This window comes from Chanodichthys erythropterus, chromosome 18 (assembly GCF_024489055.1).
Source record: "Chanodichthys erythropterus isolate Z2021 chromosome 18, ASM2448905v1, whole genome shotgun sequence".
In the NCBI taxonomy this organism is placed as follows: domain Eukaryota; kingdom Metazoa; phylum Chordata; class Actinopteri; order Cypriniformes; family Xenocyprididae; genus Chanodichthys; species Chanodichthys erythropterus.
In genome coordinates this window covers 17,924,655-17,942,718 of record NC_090238.1, presented here as the reverse complement: position 1 = coordinate 17,942,718, position 18,064 = coordinate 17,924,655, and the positions used below count along the sequence as shown (strand labels likewise).

Below are 18,064 nucleotides of genomic sequence, written 5' to 3'. Positions count from 1 at the left end.
GTGTCTATCCCTCCGCAGAGTGTGCCAGCTCTTTAACAAGACAGCGCTGCTAATTTCACAGCTAATACTGAGCCGTTCCACCTCAACGGGCCGCCCGCAGCAGGTGCAGCTGGGAAACGGCCGGGAGAGAAGGCGAAGCAGACAGAGAGAGAGAGATGGAGAGAAAATGACCATTGTGCTTCAGCTGGTCAGGTGGTTTTTGCTTCTGTTTGATGGAAGCTTGTGGTTGCAGTCATGAAGCCGTTTTAAATGGAGGAAATGACAATTTTACAACTGGGATTATTATGAACAGTGTTGTTGTACACCTTATAAAATTCTGTTGCGATTATTTGGTCAATCACAGCAAAGTGCTCTAATGTTATACTGGTATATTGAGAAAAAATCTTGATATGATCAATAATCGATATTCACGCCTGCTCGGCCGAACAAGTGTTTTGTTCCACTTGTATACATTTTAAAATCTGTTATTTATTAATAATAATAATAATAATAGTAATGATAATGATAATGATATTGATAATGATAATAATAATAATAATAATGGTAGTATTGATAATCATATTTATATTGATAATACTAATATTAATAATATTGATAATTGATTTGCATTCATTATAATCATAATTGTTTATTATTAATGTCAATATATAATAATCATAATTTCGTAATCATAATTCATATAATCTAATCATAATTCATATTTATTTGACACAAAATGTATTATGTACCGATAATAAATCACTATTAATATGTTAATATAATTTATAGTATATATTATATTGTATATTATTATTAAAATAATCAAGAGACACAATTTATATAACATTTAAATTATATATTCTGTTATACAGTCTGATATATTAGGGCTGCCCCCTAATAGTCGTTTAACTGTTAGTCCACGAAAAGAGGCTTATTCAACCAAAATTGTATTAGTCACAAGAAAACAATTCTCCACAGGAAGTGGCGAAGTCACACAGTCTGTGACGGACAGATAATTAACAGCTGGTCTAAATGGTAAATACAGTACATCGGGCAGGACATCCAAACGTTCATTCATCGACTTCAAATATAGTGTATCGCATGAAAGATGTAAGTAGTAGCAACTTTACATGGCCGCTCACTTTAACATTAACCTAGAAAAATGCGGGCTATTAAAGTGTGCTGAGTAGTAGTGCGCTTACTGCATGACAGTTAACTTCGAGGTGTCCGTGTGATCACTTGCACTTAAAGGTACAATGTGTAAATTTTAGCGGCATCTAGCGGCGAGGTTGCAAATGGCAATATATAGAAGCTACAGTAGCCAACACAGGACAAATGTCATTGTCTGAGACAGCAGAGAGTAGTCAGTCAAGCAAACACTCTCTGTAGAGCAGTTTGTCCGTTTAGGGCAGCTGTAGAAATATGTCGGCGCAAAATGGAGATTTAACTTGTAAGGGGACCCGTGGTGTATGAGATAGAAATGGCTCTTTCTAAGATAATAAAAACATAATGGTTCGTTATGTGAGGTCTTTATACACCACTGAAAACATAGTTATGTATATTATATTGCATTTCTCTCAATAGACCCTGCTAAAATGTACACATTGCACCTTTAAAATACTCATTTATGGTCATCATACAGATAAAAGTAATACATCTTTTGAATCTGTAAAGAGTCTACTTTTATTTGCATGCGCTCACAATAAGAAAAAAAATGTATGCTTTTGTAAAATAATGAAAGCAATCTGCCGTCTCTCTTTATGAACTTGGAAACGAACTGAAACTCCATGTAAACTTGCCTCACAGGTCATGAAAAAGATATCTATAAAAAAGCGAAATGTCTACTTTTAAATGAACCAATTGAAATGGAAAACAAATCTTCTTTGGTTATATAATCCATACAAAATGTGCATATAGGTGTGTCCACTACTGCGGAGATGACAACTCAACATCTTCAACTGCAGCCGAAAATACAGAAAACAATAGTTTATCAATTAATTATTAAAATGGTAAAGCAGTCTTCTTGCTTTTTTCCCCCCGATGCATTCATAATCATTACTTCTGCCGGTGCGCTGTGGCAAGCTTTTGTGTGCTTGAACACTGATTAGGCTGTAGGCATTAAAGGCTCTTTATTTTGATTTATATGGTTTATTAATAAATGTGCGATTAGTCGACTCATGCTTAAAGAGTTAGTTCACCCAAAAATGAAAATTCTGTCATTTAGTACTTACCCTCATGCCGTTCCACACCCGTAAAACCTTTGTTAATCTTCGGAACACAAATTAAGATATTTTAGTTGAAATCCGATGGCTCGGTGAGGCCTCCATAGGGAACAATGGACACTTCCTCTCTCAAGATCCATAAAGGTACTAAAAACATATTTAAATCAGTTCATGTGAGCACAGTGGTTCAATATTAATATTATAAAGCGACGAGAATATTTTTGGAGCGCCAAAAAAACAGAACAAAATAACGACTTATTTAGTGATGGCCCATTTCAAAACACTGCTTCATGAAGTATCGGAGCACAGAAAAATCAGTGTGTTGAATCATGATTCAGATCGCGTGTCAAACTGCCAACGGCTGAAATCACGTGACTTTGGCGCCCCGAACAGCAGATTCGATACACTGATTCATCTGTGCTTCGATGCTTCCTGAAGCAGTGTTTTGAAATCGTCCATCACTATATAAGTCGTTATTTAGTTTTTTTGGCGCTCCAAAAATATTCTCATCGCTTTATAATATTAATATTGAACCACTGTACTCACATGAACCGATTTAAATATGTTTTTAGTACCTTTATGGATCTTGAGAGAGGAAGTGTCATTGATCCCTATGGAGGCCTCACGGAGCCATCGGATTTCAACTAAAATATCTTAATTTGTGTTCCGAAGATTAACAGGTTTTACAGGTGTGGAACGGCATGAGGGTGAGTAATAAATGACAGAATTTTCATTTTTGGGTGAACTAACACTTTAAAATGAATGACTTTTAATCAACATGAAAAATCTTTAGTTGAGGGCAGCCCTTATATATATATATATATAAGTATGTATTTATATATAATGTATATTATATATTAAATTGCCATACATTAATAATATTAATTACATTATTAGTAATAATAGTAATAATCCTCACACAATTTAAACATCTCTCATGGCTTTTACTGTGTTCGATTCAGTCCTGGTTTACACGTTTGTCATGTTTTGGGTTTTTTTTTTTTTTTTTGGCTCACACAGGAGAGAATGTGCAGAAATGAAGACTGGGTGTTTTGTGTTGGCGATTTGGCTTTTCAAGCACCGCTTTTGCCATGTAATCGCATTGCGTCTGGCTTACCTGTGCCGCCCCCAATGGGTTTATTCACAGCTAACGGGATTTGCTGCGGTGCAGAGATCCGGCGAGCAGCATTGCTCTCGTGGCTTTCCACAGCCCTCTTAATTACAAACTGACAGGAGATCAGCGCTGACAAGCCCACCCTCTGATCGCAAGAGAGGGGCCCCTGTGGGCCCCTACACAGCTCAGCTCCCCACACAATTTAAACCACAGACACGCAGATAACTATGGTTATGCTGGTCTTGAGTAATGAGTAGCCTATTGGTGTTTCTTTACAAATGTGTTTATTCTGTAATTTTAGAGTAATTAATATATAAAATTGTACGTATGATATTTAAGCAATGGCTCCCCCCCAAAATTTAAATTCTGTCATTATTTGCACACCTTCATGTTCTCTCTCTCTCTCTCTCTCTCTCTCTCTCTCTTTCTCTCTCTCTCTGTGTATATGTATATGTATATGTATATGTGTATATAATATACATATATATATGAGAGAGAGAGAGACAGAGACATTGAGTTGAAGGGTATATTTCTACCTTGAGCTTGTGATTCAGCAGGTATAATACAGCACGCCTCTTTCTCTGTGGCTCTGACACGAGTTTCACTTTGTACAAGCAACACTGTGACCTTTTCCTCTGACAACCTCTTTTTGTCCAGCCAGTCAGGTCACCTGTGTGCTATAAACAGCCAATCATACGCCCACGGCCCCTCTGACACTGCACGAATCTGCTGGGCAATCGCTGGCCATTGAGATGTCATGTCTGTTGAGAGATAAAATAAAAAGCACTGTGGGATTCTCAAACCCACATTTTTTTTTTTTAAAGCTTGTTTTTGAAGAGCTGAAGCATTAAAATAAGTGCTTCCTGTTTCAAAGCATTATGGGTCATTTTAGTGAACATGGTGAGTTTTGGAATGGAACCTCTTGTCCGAACCGAACCTTTCAATGTGGAAAAACACAATTTAGGTTTCATTATTAGCTAAAAATGTGTATTTTTACTAAATTGATGCCTGTTATCTGCTTTTGCTGCTCTGGAGTTTGTGCAAACATTGTGCGGTTATTTCTGTCACCCCACTTTCTCTTCGTTCTAAAGCTAAACAAAAAGAGACAATAAATTGCTTTTAGCTAAGAGAGACTAGCCTTTATGAAAGTGTTCAGTAAATTGCATTCTGAGCATTATGAGAGTGTATGCCACTCTGTGACAAGAGGGGCAATTCACTGTGAATGTGGCCTTCCAGAAAGCCTTCAAATGGGTTTACAAGGAAGCTGTAAGACAGCGAGTCGCAAGGAAGGATTTTATTCCAGAGGGGGAAAAAAAGGTTATGTAGAGCGCTTCAATCTGCATAATTTGTAGGTATTATATTTTAAACCAACCTCATGTTTAAAGTCATAATAAATATGTACAAGATTGGATGTACATAGAATATATAGAAAGTCATTGAAAATCTTTACCTTTTGTCACATTACACCTTGGAAATAAAATAAAACTAACTTTTTGGAGCTGTATGTACACATTATAACCCTCATCATCAAAGTGAAAATAACATTTTAAAACATTCTGGAGGATTATTAAAAATTAATTAGTGAAATACCTGGTTTGTTAAAGTTATCAGCCCCTTAGTATACCATTATAAACTTGCTCAGGTGCAACCAAACAACTTCCTGATCAAATGCCAGGATAATTGGTCCATCTGGCACCAGGTGTGGTGGTTTTGATTAATTCAGAATAAAACTAGCTGTTTCTTGTGATTCCACTGTTAGTAGGGCTTGGTACTGCAAAGAATTCACCATGGTTGGGAAGTGCTTTCAAAAGGCCTCCGGGATAAAGTTAGGCATAAGTTAGAAGAAGGCTACAAGAACATTTAGGAGGCTTTAGCTATCCCTCTGAGTTCAAACTATCATTAAGAAATGGAAAGCAATTGGCACCACCAACACACTGGTCCACCAAACTTGGTGACCGAGCTAGGAAGACATGAGATCAGAGAAGCTACCAAGAGGCCAAAGGCAACTTTGAAGGACTTACAAGGCTTTATGGCTGGGACTGGTCAGTCTGTGCATGTGACAACTTTCAAGCTTTCACCTCACAAGCTTTACACAAAGCTGGCCTGTATGGCAGTGTGGCAAGAAAGAAGCCTTTCCTGAAAAAGTGCCACACTCAGTCTCGTTTGCACTATGCGAAAAAACACCTGGAAGACTTTGATGCCATCTCAAAAGGTGCTATGGTCTGATGAGGCCAAAATTGACCTTTTTGGACTGAACTCCAAGCGCTATGTTTTTGCGAAGAGCAAACACAGCACACCACCCAAAGCACACCATACACTGTACCTACTGTGCATGGTGGTGGCAGCATTATATTGTGGGGTTGTTTCTCTTCAGCGAGGACTGAGCGAATGTTCAGGATTGAAGGGAAAATGGATGCTGCCAAGTACATCCAAATTCTTGAGGAAAACCTTCATCCCCCTGCTAGACAGCTGAAGATAGGCAGGTCATTCACCTTCCAACACGACAATGATCCTAAACATAGCGCCAAAAGAACAACGTAATTGCTTAAGGATAGGAGGGTGAATGTCCTTGACTTAAATCTGATTTGAAGAGAGCAGTCCATTGCCACTCACCACAGAATTAGACTTAACTTGAGCAATTCTGCAAGGAAGAATGGGCAAATATTCCCCAATCTAGGTGTGCAAAGCTAGTACATACAGACATATTCAAAAAGATTATTAGCTGTAATTAAAGCAAAAGGTGGCTCTACGAAGCTTTTTTTTCCCCTTTCTTTTTTGTTGTTAGGCAAATTTGTAAATAAAGCTGGAAAAGCTTTTTTTGTGGAATGGGTTTTGATTTCAGGCTGTACTACAAATAAGTTAACTATTTCAAAGGGGTATGATGATTTTCTATAGGCACTGTTGATGCATTTCAACATGTGTATACTGGTGGAGGCGGCAACATTTTACAGGTTTTGGACAAGTTTAAGTTTCATTAACATACATTTTTGAATAGTCAAAATTTGGTTTACAGTCCTCTGATTCATCATATTAAGGTTGGCTAGTTTTTCAAACGAAGTACTGAGCATAACCAATGTAAACACCAGCCTCTTGTTTAGTAACAGAGCGGCGCTTGCTGATGTATGACAGTAGCGCATCTATAGATCTCCTGAACTGACGTCCATATTAATGAAGAATGTCAATGTGTTCCCACACACGCACATACAGGACAAACGAACAGTCGAATGACAGAACTTTGAGGGTAATGAAAGCAATGGACACTGACATCAGAACCGGATCCATTTTACTGATTGAGAGGAAAGTACGCACAGACCTTGAAGGGAATTAGTGCGCTGTGTGAGACGTAACCTTGCACTTAACGATGCACGTCTGAACTCAGCTAGCCTATGATTCAGTATGTAGTAGCACTTTCTGTAGGCTCTTAAAGATTGCTGCAAGAATTGTGTTCTAATGCATTTCCAGATGAGGCTTAGTTTGTGATAGTACTTTTATAGTTGTTGTACTAATAAATAAAAACAGTGTTTTATTGCTCTTTGAGATAAGAGTTTGATGAAGTATGTAGACAGTCAGAAAACAAAGCCTCCTCCCTAATGACCACCAAAGTTTACAATATCAATGCCTATTCAGTATCCAGCAACTAGATGGGGGCGTTGCTCCTCATTTCACATGCGAAAAGTTCATAACAGAGCTTATTTACATATAGAGTCTTAAAGTACAGTATAAAACAGCCTGTTTAATTCTAAGGGTCAGAGAGAGTGGAAAATGTGAATTTGAATTAACTAAATAACTTGTGTTTGGTGCAAACAACCTTGTAGATTAAAAATGTAAAGGATGTAACCTTTAAAGTTATTTTACTCAAAAGTATTTTCATCAAACTGTATATGAAATATAGTCTTTCTGAGCGTAATATACAGAGTAATAAAACTGCTCCATCTAATTTTGACCAGTCATATGACACACTGTATGTATAACCAAGTCAATGAGAATATTAATGAGGTTACCAAGGAGATAGCATTTACTTTAATTAGAAGAACCAAGACTATGGCCTTTTTTACTGCGGCATGGTGAAGAGTCACAAAAGGAATTGATTGGTTTTGGCATTTAGTCTCTGATCAAGTGTCATCTATTGCTTCAGGAGGCAAGAAGATAATCTAAAGTGACATTTCTCTTCTGCCTGATTTTTCTACACTGATGAAGGCAATTACCTCAACCCTAAATGATCATTTGCAGAACTTTCAGCCTCTTGATGTTTTTGTGTATGTGTGTGTGTGTGTGTGTCAGATTTACTAATTTATATAGGGCAATACGGTCGATCACCGTAAGGTAAGGTAAGGTTCAAATGTCTTTAAAAAGGTTCTTAAAATATGATTCTGATATATCCCTTAAATGCATGAATGTTTCACCAATCATTCTTACATATTCGGGTCTTTATCGACCCAGATCTATATCTAACACAGATCGACCAAGATCTATATCTAACACTATATCTAATCTCTACCTGTCGCGATAATATAAAACAATTAAAGAAGAATAAAATAAAGCATATTTTGTTTCCTTTTGGAGCTTGAAAGGGCTCCGTTTGAGCAGATGTTTTATGCCATCATCACTGTCCTTGTCAGAGCTCATTTCCCAGTAAATTCAGCAAATAATAGGCTAGTTTTATGTTTGAGGTCACAAATATGAGCCCATTCGCGATCTCAAACGTATTATCAAAACTAGATAATTTTCAACATCTTCAAAATCAATATTTAGGTTGCTAACAGCTTCACCAGATCCATCCAGTGACAGTTACAGTCATATTTGATTGCGTTCAGTACTTGCTCTGCAGTAAATCGCTGAGCCATTTCATGTTTTTCTTATTATTTCGTTTTCAGTCTGAATCACTTCAGCATTGTGTATCAGACATTGTCACCTTGTGGAATAAAGGTGAATTGCACTTATTCCGTCATCTAAGATTCAATTATTGTTGTGCAGAAAAAATATACATACACTCATACACACATCGGGTCGTTAGCGACCCTATACAATTTTTACAAAAAATGTATACAAAAATAGTCATTCTTTTATAATTTTATGATTTTTTTTTTCCTTGTTATATTCTTTATAATGAATTGATTGAGGAATACCAAGAAGGTTGATGTCTAACTTTAAAAAATGAATGAGGAGGAGGGTAGTGAATGACGTCCCGGGTCACTAAAGACATGAGGTATGCATTTAAGTGATATAAGTAGGCCTATTAAATATTTAGTATTTAAATCCCCAATAACAGAATTTTAGAACATATGCCATTACTGTTTACAGCCAAACTTCTCATATAAAAAGAATATGCGATTTATTTATTTATTAACATTTTTCCTCAAGTCCATAATCTTGTTTCCTAACCTATCGCTTTTATTTCAACCAGGTCTGCTTTGGTTATTTTAGTTTCCTCTTCATAAAAAAGTATTGTTCTACATGAAATCAAAATTGACCCTGTTCACATTCTTAATACCCTTTTCTGGTATTATTGTCTATTTTCAAGAAACTGCTGAAGACACATCTTTTTCGCCAACACTTTACCCATTAACACTAACACTTATATTCTTTTTATAAAATGGTTAGTTCCTGTCCTTGATTCTGATTGGTCAATAGCTGTGTTTTATTCACGATAAAACATGGCTATGACCGCTTCACCCAACTGTTCTGTGTATCACTACACAACACCCTTAGCGACCACTCTTAGCAACGTAAACTGTTTGTTCTCGATTGATATTGTTCATTGAAGCTTACTGTATTATGTAGAAGAGTATTGTGAGAAAGAGATCGAGTGAGTGAGTTTATTACTTGCATTCAGATTTTTGGATTTTCCTTCAGGTCAGTCTTATGTGCATAATAAAAAATCTGTTTAAATGTCCAATGTATTATCTTGTCCTTTTAACAGTTAAGGGGTTTTCCCATGACTGACAGCGCTCAGCATTTGTCAGTTGCGTCTTGTTCCTTGTTCACAACAATTCAGTCTTTTCAATGTAAAAGTCTTCGCTACTGATTGACACATTCATAAAGACAGTCTTTGCCACCATCCAATGGATTAATAATGTAACTTCTGTTGCTGTTCACGGTCAGGGGCTATTTTTTTGGGCGTAAGGAAGGCTTTTAGTGAAATTTTACTTCATGAAAGTTGCATTGATACATATTTTTAGCTTTAATATTTGTATTGTGTGGTAACCCTTTATAAAAGCAATAAGGTACTAAGGTACAATAAGGTAGGCAATAGGCTAATGCTCCGCTTCGCGTCATGCCTAACAACGCCCTTCAGCCATGACTTATTTATGATACAGCACAGCCTCTCGTACCTTATTTACATATTTGTTTAAAAAAATTGCATATTGTTTGATTGCTTCTCTTCATTTATAGGTTGTTTTGGATAAAAGCATCTGCTAAATGATTAAATATAAATTGTTTCATCATGTTATTCCGAAGGAACAAATGTTTAACTTCATAATCTTTAACTGAAATAAAATAACTTGATCTGCTCCTGAAACAACTTTTTAGCAGCTGATGTTATTAAGCCCCTCCCCTCCAATCAAATGGCTCCATTCTGATTTGTCACGCCCACTTTTCATGATCCTTTCAGCTTCTGATGGATACAATCATATCCTGCACTACGTTTACTTTGAAATATGTCACATTATAAAAGTAAAATGGGTTGTGATTCAATGTTATATATTGTATTGATTTTTGTCTTTCTGATGAAAATATGATGTTGTCACCAATTGGCTATTTACTGTTACAGGATGTTTCCATGTGCATAAACTCTAACCCTTCAGGATGCATACGCTCTGAAAAGGTTTATGGCACATTTATGTTCATTGCAGATAATCTAGAAGTATTTTTATACCAGCCTGGAAGCAGGAAATGGCAAAATCATAAATTTGTGCTCAGAAAACAGGCCGTTCAATAACACAGCACTCATTACTCAAGAGCTGCTGCCGTTAGTCCATACCACAAAACAAAGCTCTTTCCCATTTCCCTGAAAGGTCCCGCAAGAGTCACACGAGGCCCGTGGTATCACCGTGATTTCGTGTTTGTTGCATTTTCCCATAGTACGTAATAAATATGTCACGAAAATGAAGGTCACCTAACCTTGGTGTATCAAGATGTATTTGGCAGGACAGCATAATGCCTTCCAAGTTTGTGGAACAAATGAAATTCTGCTGCTCTGTTGCACTTTGCATCCAAACAACCATTACAACTGGTTTTATATACTGTCTGAGCAGCAGACCATCAAATGGAGTTTTTATTCTTGTGCTGGAGCGCTCCACACCATCGAGAATAGAAATCCATCGCTTGTATGCAAGCAAATCTATATTTGATGTTGAAATGATAGTTTCATACAGGATTAAAATTGATCACAACTGCGACTATAGTATTAGATCTGTGCGAGGCATCATTGGTGTTCTTTTGGAGGTAATGGGCAATTGGGCCTTTTTTTGCTGGAAGTTGCTTGGGAATTATTGACCATTACTAAAGCAGAGTTGGAATTGTGAAGCTACATCAAGATTAAGCACTCCAGAATATTTTTGCGTTGTGGCATTTCATATTTTATGTTGCTTTTTGTTCGTTGATAAAATGTGAAGACAATATCTGCTGATTTTCTTTTCCACCAACAGTCGTTTTTCATCCATCAAGGCATTCTTCTCTCCCCATCTTTCGGCACTTGCTATAACTGATTTAGCATTTATGGTGGTAAAAAATTAATCTAAATGTCGGCCAACAGGGAACGCAGAAGCTCTGGGCTGATTTATTTCCGACTTAATTCAGAATGGCTTGACATGATGAACGCTACAGAAAGTGGGCAGTTGTGTTTTGGAAGCATTAAAGCGGCTGTTGTGAGTTGTTTGATTGAAAATCATAAATCAATGGACTCAAACCTTGGACCAGAGCGCTGCGACTGTAAACACCAGAAAGCCTGTGCCGTGTGCATTATTAGCTGATACACTGAGTTCATGCATATTTACTTGTGCTTAAAGTGAACGAAAATAATGTGCTTTATGAATAAAAAGCTGTTGAATCTGATTTATATACATTTGAATACATTTCAGAGGTGCTTTTGGTTTTTTATGTAGGTTGTACACCAGTGCGGAGTTGTATGCGGCATTAAATTGAACAGCATTATTCAGATTTATAACTTATACACGTTAACTCTTCAAAACTGTTGCTCTGCCATGACAGTACCTGTCCTTAGAAGAAGAATTTACACTAAAGTCTGCTCCAGCACCCCATGGCAACACTGTGTAGAGTATGTTTTGTGCCTTATATGCTGTGACAAAGTTACATCGCTCACATTATTAGTTAATGAAGCTGTCTACACTAGAAGTATCATTATAGCAAATTGCATTGCATTTTTCATTTAGCAGATGCCGCATTTTTATTTTCAACGTGCTGAAAAACTAATTTACGCAGTATATTTCTTCTCCAACTGAAATAAAATGATTTTGTTTACATATACCCAATGTTATAGTAGTATTATGGATATAATATTCTAGTTTAACTTTTTTAATTTGAGCAATTTTGTTGTGTTGTTAATATGTCTATATAGTGTTTATTAATTTTTGTTTTTTATTTAGTTGTAGTTATTTTAGTAGACCCTAATTGAAGTTATGCCAGGTACACACTGCAAGATTTTCAAAGTCATCTGATCGTTGTTCTTCTCACACTACATGACTGCCTGGGCTACAATTTTGTTGCTGTTGTGTGTATATTACATGACGGATTGTCGACAAAGGGCACACATTAAACAACATTTCCACATGAATTAAACTGATAGCAATTTATTAAATTATGTATATATTTAAATTAATTATGAAGCAGACTCTTGATGTTTCTGGTCACTGTCTTAAAAACTTATATAATCTTTTCTACTGAGTCAAATTAATGCCTTAAAGTTTTGCACAAAAATAAAGTTTTGCAAAACAAAAAAAAAGAATTGAGCAATAAAAAAAAATGTTTTGCAAACAAAAATAAAGAATTGCAAAGGAAAAATAAAGTATTGAGCACAAAAAAATAAGTTTTGCAAACAAAAATAATAAATTGCAAAATAAAATAAAGTAGTGCAAAAATAAAAATATAATCAATTATAAAAATCAATGTCAGCTGTAATCCTATTTTATCTTTCCCACATATTTTTCATGCTCAAACCTACTAAATCATTTGCAACGCTCATTTTATTCTGCGTTTCAGTCAAGCGTGTGCTCACGATACCGGTTTTCCTTTGCGCTGCACTTTTCTGTGCGGTTCTCTTTATGGCGCTGGTTTGACATGGGGGTGGAGTCAAGAAACGGGGGCACACCCCCGCGAAACACGTCATCGGCAGGAGACGCAGATCGGAACAGAACAGATCCAGCATAGAGACAGAGCGCATTTATTATAATCTGAAAATCACGCCCACCGGGGGAAAAACAATCCAACCGTCTCCATTGACTTTGTATTGCGTGAGGCTGCCGCCTTGTCTTTTCTGACACATTACAAAAAACAGAACAATGCCTAAAAGTTGCTGTGTGACAAGGTGTACAGCTAACAAGCTAAAAAACCCAGAAATAAGTTTTTATAAGCTGTCGACCCCAAAAAAACAATGTTTAAGGACACAAAAGTGGATACAGGCAGTGAGACAGAGCGCAACGAAGAAATGCATTGGAAGGAGTCGTAATCAGTGACAACATATGCTAAACAAACCAACAAAAACAAACCATTCATTATTTTTAACCATGTCAAAGAAATATTTAAACAATTACTTTCCCCTCCAATGCATTTCGTGGAGGCGTGCCCCCGTTTCTTGACTCCACCCCCACGTCAAACCAGCGCCATAAAGAGAACCGCACAGAAAAGTGCAGCGCAAAGGAAAACTGTTATCGTGAGCGCACGCTTGATCGAAACGCAGAATAAAATGAGCATTGCAAATGATTTTGTAGGTTTGAGCATGAAAAATATGTGGCAAAGATAAAATAGCATTACAGCGGTCATTGATTTTTGTAATTGATTATGTTTTTATTTTTGCATTACTTTATTTTATTTTGCAATTTATTATTTTTGTTTGCAAAACTTATTTTTTCCACTCAATACTTTATTTTTCCTTTGCAATTCTTTATTTTTGTTTGCAAAACATTTTTTTATTGCTCAATTCTTTTTTGTGTTATGCAAAACTTTATTTTTGTGCAAAACTTAAAGGCATTAACTTGACTCCATACATTTCTTTCTAACCATTAGTATAACTATGGAAGCTTGTTTCCGCCGCTAAATAAAAACTTGGATTTTTTTCTCAGAATTACGACATTTAAACTCACAATTGTAAGTTATAAAGCCAGAATTGTGAGATATAAATTTGCAATTCTGACTTTTCTGGCAATTGTGTGTTTTTATCATGCAATTCTGACTTTATACCTCGTAATTTCTCAGAATTGTGAGATATAAACTCACAATTGTGAGTTAAGTCAGAATTGCATGATATAAACTCGCAATTGTGTATTATAATGTCCAATTGTGAGGGGAAAAAAGGTTAACTTTATAACATGCATATATAAATTGTTTTGCTAATGTAGAATATTACATACAGTGATTACGCCAGTGTATTTCCATATTCTGAGATGTGGCGTCAGTCACTTCCAGTATAGACGCTCCATTGAGTTGCTAGCAGTTGCTACCAAAAAGGGAATCATTTTATTCAGAAGGAAATACATACAGAGAAATGCTCACTGCAGAGTTGTAAATCACTTGATTTAAAATAAACAGAAGCACTTTGAGGCAGCAGTCATAATTTATAATAAATCATTGTTTTGTGCAGGCGTGTGTGGGAGCGTGTGTATATTTTGGGTGTTTTCGTCTAGCATCATTTCGAAGCTCAAATGCAGGTGAGGTTAGCTCAGTGTTGTGTTTCTTTCTCTTTGTCTAAGCACTTGGCGGGGAAAGAAGATCTCTGGCCGGTCGTCTGTGTCTGTGGTAAAAAGGCAGCAATAAAAGTCATTCACAGGGGTGTCTCACGAGACCCCGGGCCAAAGCTAATCACAACTTCGACCCACTTCTGGATTCCAATGACTGAATCAATTGAGTTGAGGTCTCCCGACGGAGCACAACAAAGTCGGTGTGACTGCAACTTTAGCCTGCTGTGGCCCAGCGCCACAACACCGCGGTTGCCTGCCCCGTCTGTGATTGGCACAGAGGTGTGCTCTTGATACTATATACAGTCAATAACAAAAAGCCTGGAACAGCTATTGAGTTCAGTTATAGACCGTCTCTCCAGGGCTTTTTGTTTGGCTGGGAAAAGCAGTGTTGAAAAGAGAAAGGCATGTTGGGATGTATACAGTTGCTACAATTCACAATAGAGATGAATCGAGTTACGTGTGTGTATTATGAATAGAGGCTAATATTATTGGTTCTATCAGTAGTAACCATGGTTTACCCTCTACTTATGGTGTAATATTGTCACTTACAACATATTTTATTTGGTATTCTCGTATATAAATATTAATAATTTTGTACTGTGCTACTGTAAATACACTACAACTGTAAGATATATTTTTTTACGAAATGAATATTGTTATTCAGGAAAGATGCATTATGTTGTTCAAAAGTGGCATTAAAAACATTGTTACAAAAATAAAAGTAATTTTAAATAAATGCTGTTCTTTTGAACTTTCTGTTTATCAAAGAATCCTGAAAAAAGTATCAAATTTTTTACTAAAATATTAGGCAGTACAACAGTTTTCAACAATGATAATAATAAGAAATATTTCTTAAGCAGCAAATCAGCATAATTACAATGATTGAATAAATGATTGATTAAAAAAACAATGAAGATCAAGACTTGCGTATTTACATCAGAAATTGTTTGGATTATGAAAACGTTTTTTTTTTCTCTTTTTGTCAGGTTGTATGACTGGGGAGGGGCTAAAAAAAAGAGCAATTGGTGATGTCAATTTGGATGTGGATTAAATTATATTTTGATGAAAAATACTTTGTCTGCATAATCACATGCACAAATTAAAACTAAGACTATGTGTTAAGACAGTAAATGGGGTCAATTTCAATACCTATTTAATGTAAATTTACAATGCCAAATTATGATCCCACTTCTTTATTAATAAAAATTTTTAAAATTTAAATTTGGTTTGCCTTCTGGGACATCGCCTCACAAGCTTAAGCATTTTAAGCATAACGGATTGACATTTTGTTAATCATAATACGTCTTCCAACAGGAAAGCAAAGTCTGTCAGGCTTTGACTAGCAGTAGTTGTTTATATTACTGACGTTCTTGCGTTTCTGCCAGGTTGCAGGCTCTAAGGAAGGAGAAGTCACGTGACGCCGCTCGCTCGCGCCGGGGGAAGGAAAACTTCGAGTTTTACGAGCTGGCAAAGATGCTTCCGCTCCCTGGTGCCATCACCAGCCAGCTGGATAAGGCCTCCATCATCCGCCTCACCATCAGCTACCTTAAGATGAGGGACTTTGCCAACCAGGGAGACCCGCCATGGAACCTGCGCATCGAAGGACCGCCGCCCAACACCTCAGTCAAAGGTAAGACTCATTCTTCCCTGTACAAATCACATTTGAATTTTATTCTGCTCTTTTTGTTGCTGTTGTTGTTGTTTTTTCCGCCAGGTTATCTTCAATTTAATGTATATCATGTGTAGTATGCTGAATATTGAATACTAAAGACAATAATTTCAAATTTATTTTTGCACTTGTGTAAGAAAGTACTGGTTAATATAAGGTAACAACATGGGGTTTTAGGGTAGCTTTAGGGTTAGTACCTAGTTATTACACAGTTATTGTAATTACTATAATAAGCACATAGTATGTACATGGTGAACAGGACTGTAAAATAAAGTGCTACCAAACTTATGATTGAAGTAAACAAAGTGTACTATTATACAATTTGTATGTTTGCCATAACAGTTTAATATTACATATGTTAGCATGAGAAAATCAATATCAACTTTTGTGCACATTTTCTCAACTTATGCCATAACGAGATTAAAAAATAAACCTGGCTAACTTATAACTCATAACCAGAAGTTAATATTTCTGTTTTATTCATCAAACTTGCCTGCAAGGCTTCATTATAAGTGTAATTGTCAGTGTAAACACGTTGTAAACTGGTTTATACACACTGAGGGATGAGTTGAGATTATTGTTAGTGGTAAACAACCACATGCAGTGCACAAAATCAACAGCTCATCGGTTAGTACTCTTGGTTACCAGCAAGGACAAAAAGAAGGCTGTGAAACTATGGATGTGCATTAAAAAGTCCAGTGAGATGTGCACAGCGATCATAATTCGCTCCCTCCTGGCTGGAATTTGCTGCACTACAGGCTCAAGAAGAAAAATAGCTGTCGGTTATAAATAAACAAGACTGTGTCATGCCCTACAGAACCCTAATTAGTTACGAATGTCAGTACACTGAAGCAGCCTATAGATTTAACAGTAACTATGGATTCTTAGTTGGACTGTAACGATTAGGTAAGTAATGGGCCTGGTTAATCAACTAATGCTAATTGGTTGGTGATAAAGGATGCGGTCGGGATCAATGAAAACAAAAAAAGACGCGCTCAATACTTGCTCTTCTCGTTATATTTGATGGCCTTGGTTAAATGTAATATTTAAAAGAGATGATGCTCTTAGGATCATTTGGTATGGATTTTTTTTTCAGTGCCTGGGTTTCAAACAAAAAGACAAACTATTATTTCTGATATTTACAGTTTTATTATAATATTTTTGTAGTCATTTTTTTTTTAATTGAATTATTGCTTTTATTTTTTAATTTAATTTTATTTAATTTTATTCTATTCATTACAGCTACTTTGCACTTAAATGTACTGTACATTTGGAATGGCTGTAGTACCATGAACGTTGTTAGAGGCAAGAGTAAATTGTTGCAGTTTTCAGAGGCTTTGTTCTGTGTATTCCGGCCGGCACACAACAGATGGTATCATTGTTGTCTCGCTTTGAAGAGCCGCATGCATTTTAATGAGAAAATGTATATAGTGAATAATTCGGTGTCGGGCCGGTTCACAAGACTGGTGCCTTTTACACGTCCGACACCAACGTGCTCGACATGCAGTCCAGGAAATGATGTAAGCGAAGGAAATGAATAAAGTGCATCGCATCCCTATGTATTAATGAACGCTCAGCAAGGTGAATCCAACCCCTCTAGGACAATGAGAGGCGCTTTGTGTCCTTCCATCTCATTGACAGCAGCCGTTTGAATTGAATCAGTAGCGCGGCTCATTTTATTTGCACTACATTTCGAACAGAACCTGTTATCGATTCCCGTTTTGCTGCTCTGCATCGCTAGAGCTAATGGATACTCAGCCCCGCTCCCGATTCCTCCGAGCTCATGAATCTCTGTTTATTTTCCGATCGGAGCGAGGAGATGGGGCTGACCTACAGCGGCAGAGAGCTCTCTCATCATCCTCCACTGACTCCTGGTGGATTGTTGTTTAGAATAAAAGAGGTGCATGCGTTTTGATTGGCGTGCAGCTGACCGGGAGGCGCGCCGCACGCCGTAATGCAGAGCATGCTAATACGAGCATATGGTGACTTATTGCATCAGGCCCGGAGCACAGAGGGCAAGGCCCATTTCTCCTTCCGATTGTTTGCGCACATGAGTCAAGGTGAGCTGAAAGAAAATGATATTGTTTCCTGTGCCTGGAAGTAGCCGGTTCATTTGTCAGTGCAGACTTCCAGGCAATTTCCCAGTGACTTTACATGGAGATCTGAA

At 36.8% G+C, this 18,064-nt stretch overlaps 1 protein-coding gene across 1 annotated transcript in view; it reads left to right on the top strand.

Annotated features, from left to right (window-relative positions):
* LOC137006704 (neuronal PAS domain-containing protein 3) overlaps nt 1–18,064 on the top strand; it is a 352,288-nt gene that overhangs the window by 116,614 nt on the left and 217,610 nt on the right. Inside the window, exon 3 of the mRNA XM_067367687.1 lies at nt 15,614–15,858. Within this exon, the coding sequence (XP_067223788.1) occupies nt 15,614–15,858 (245 nt within the window). The remainder of the gene's footprint in view (nt 1–15,613; nt 15,859–18,064) is intronic.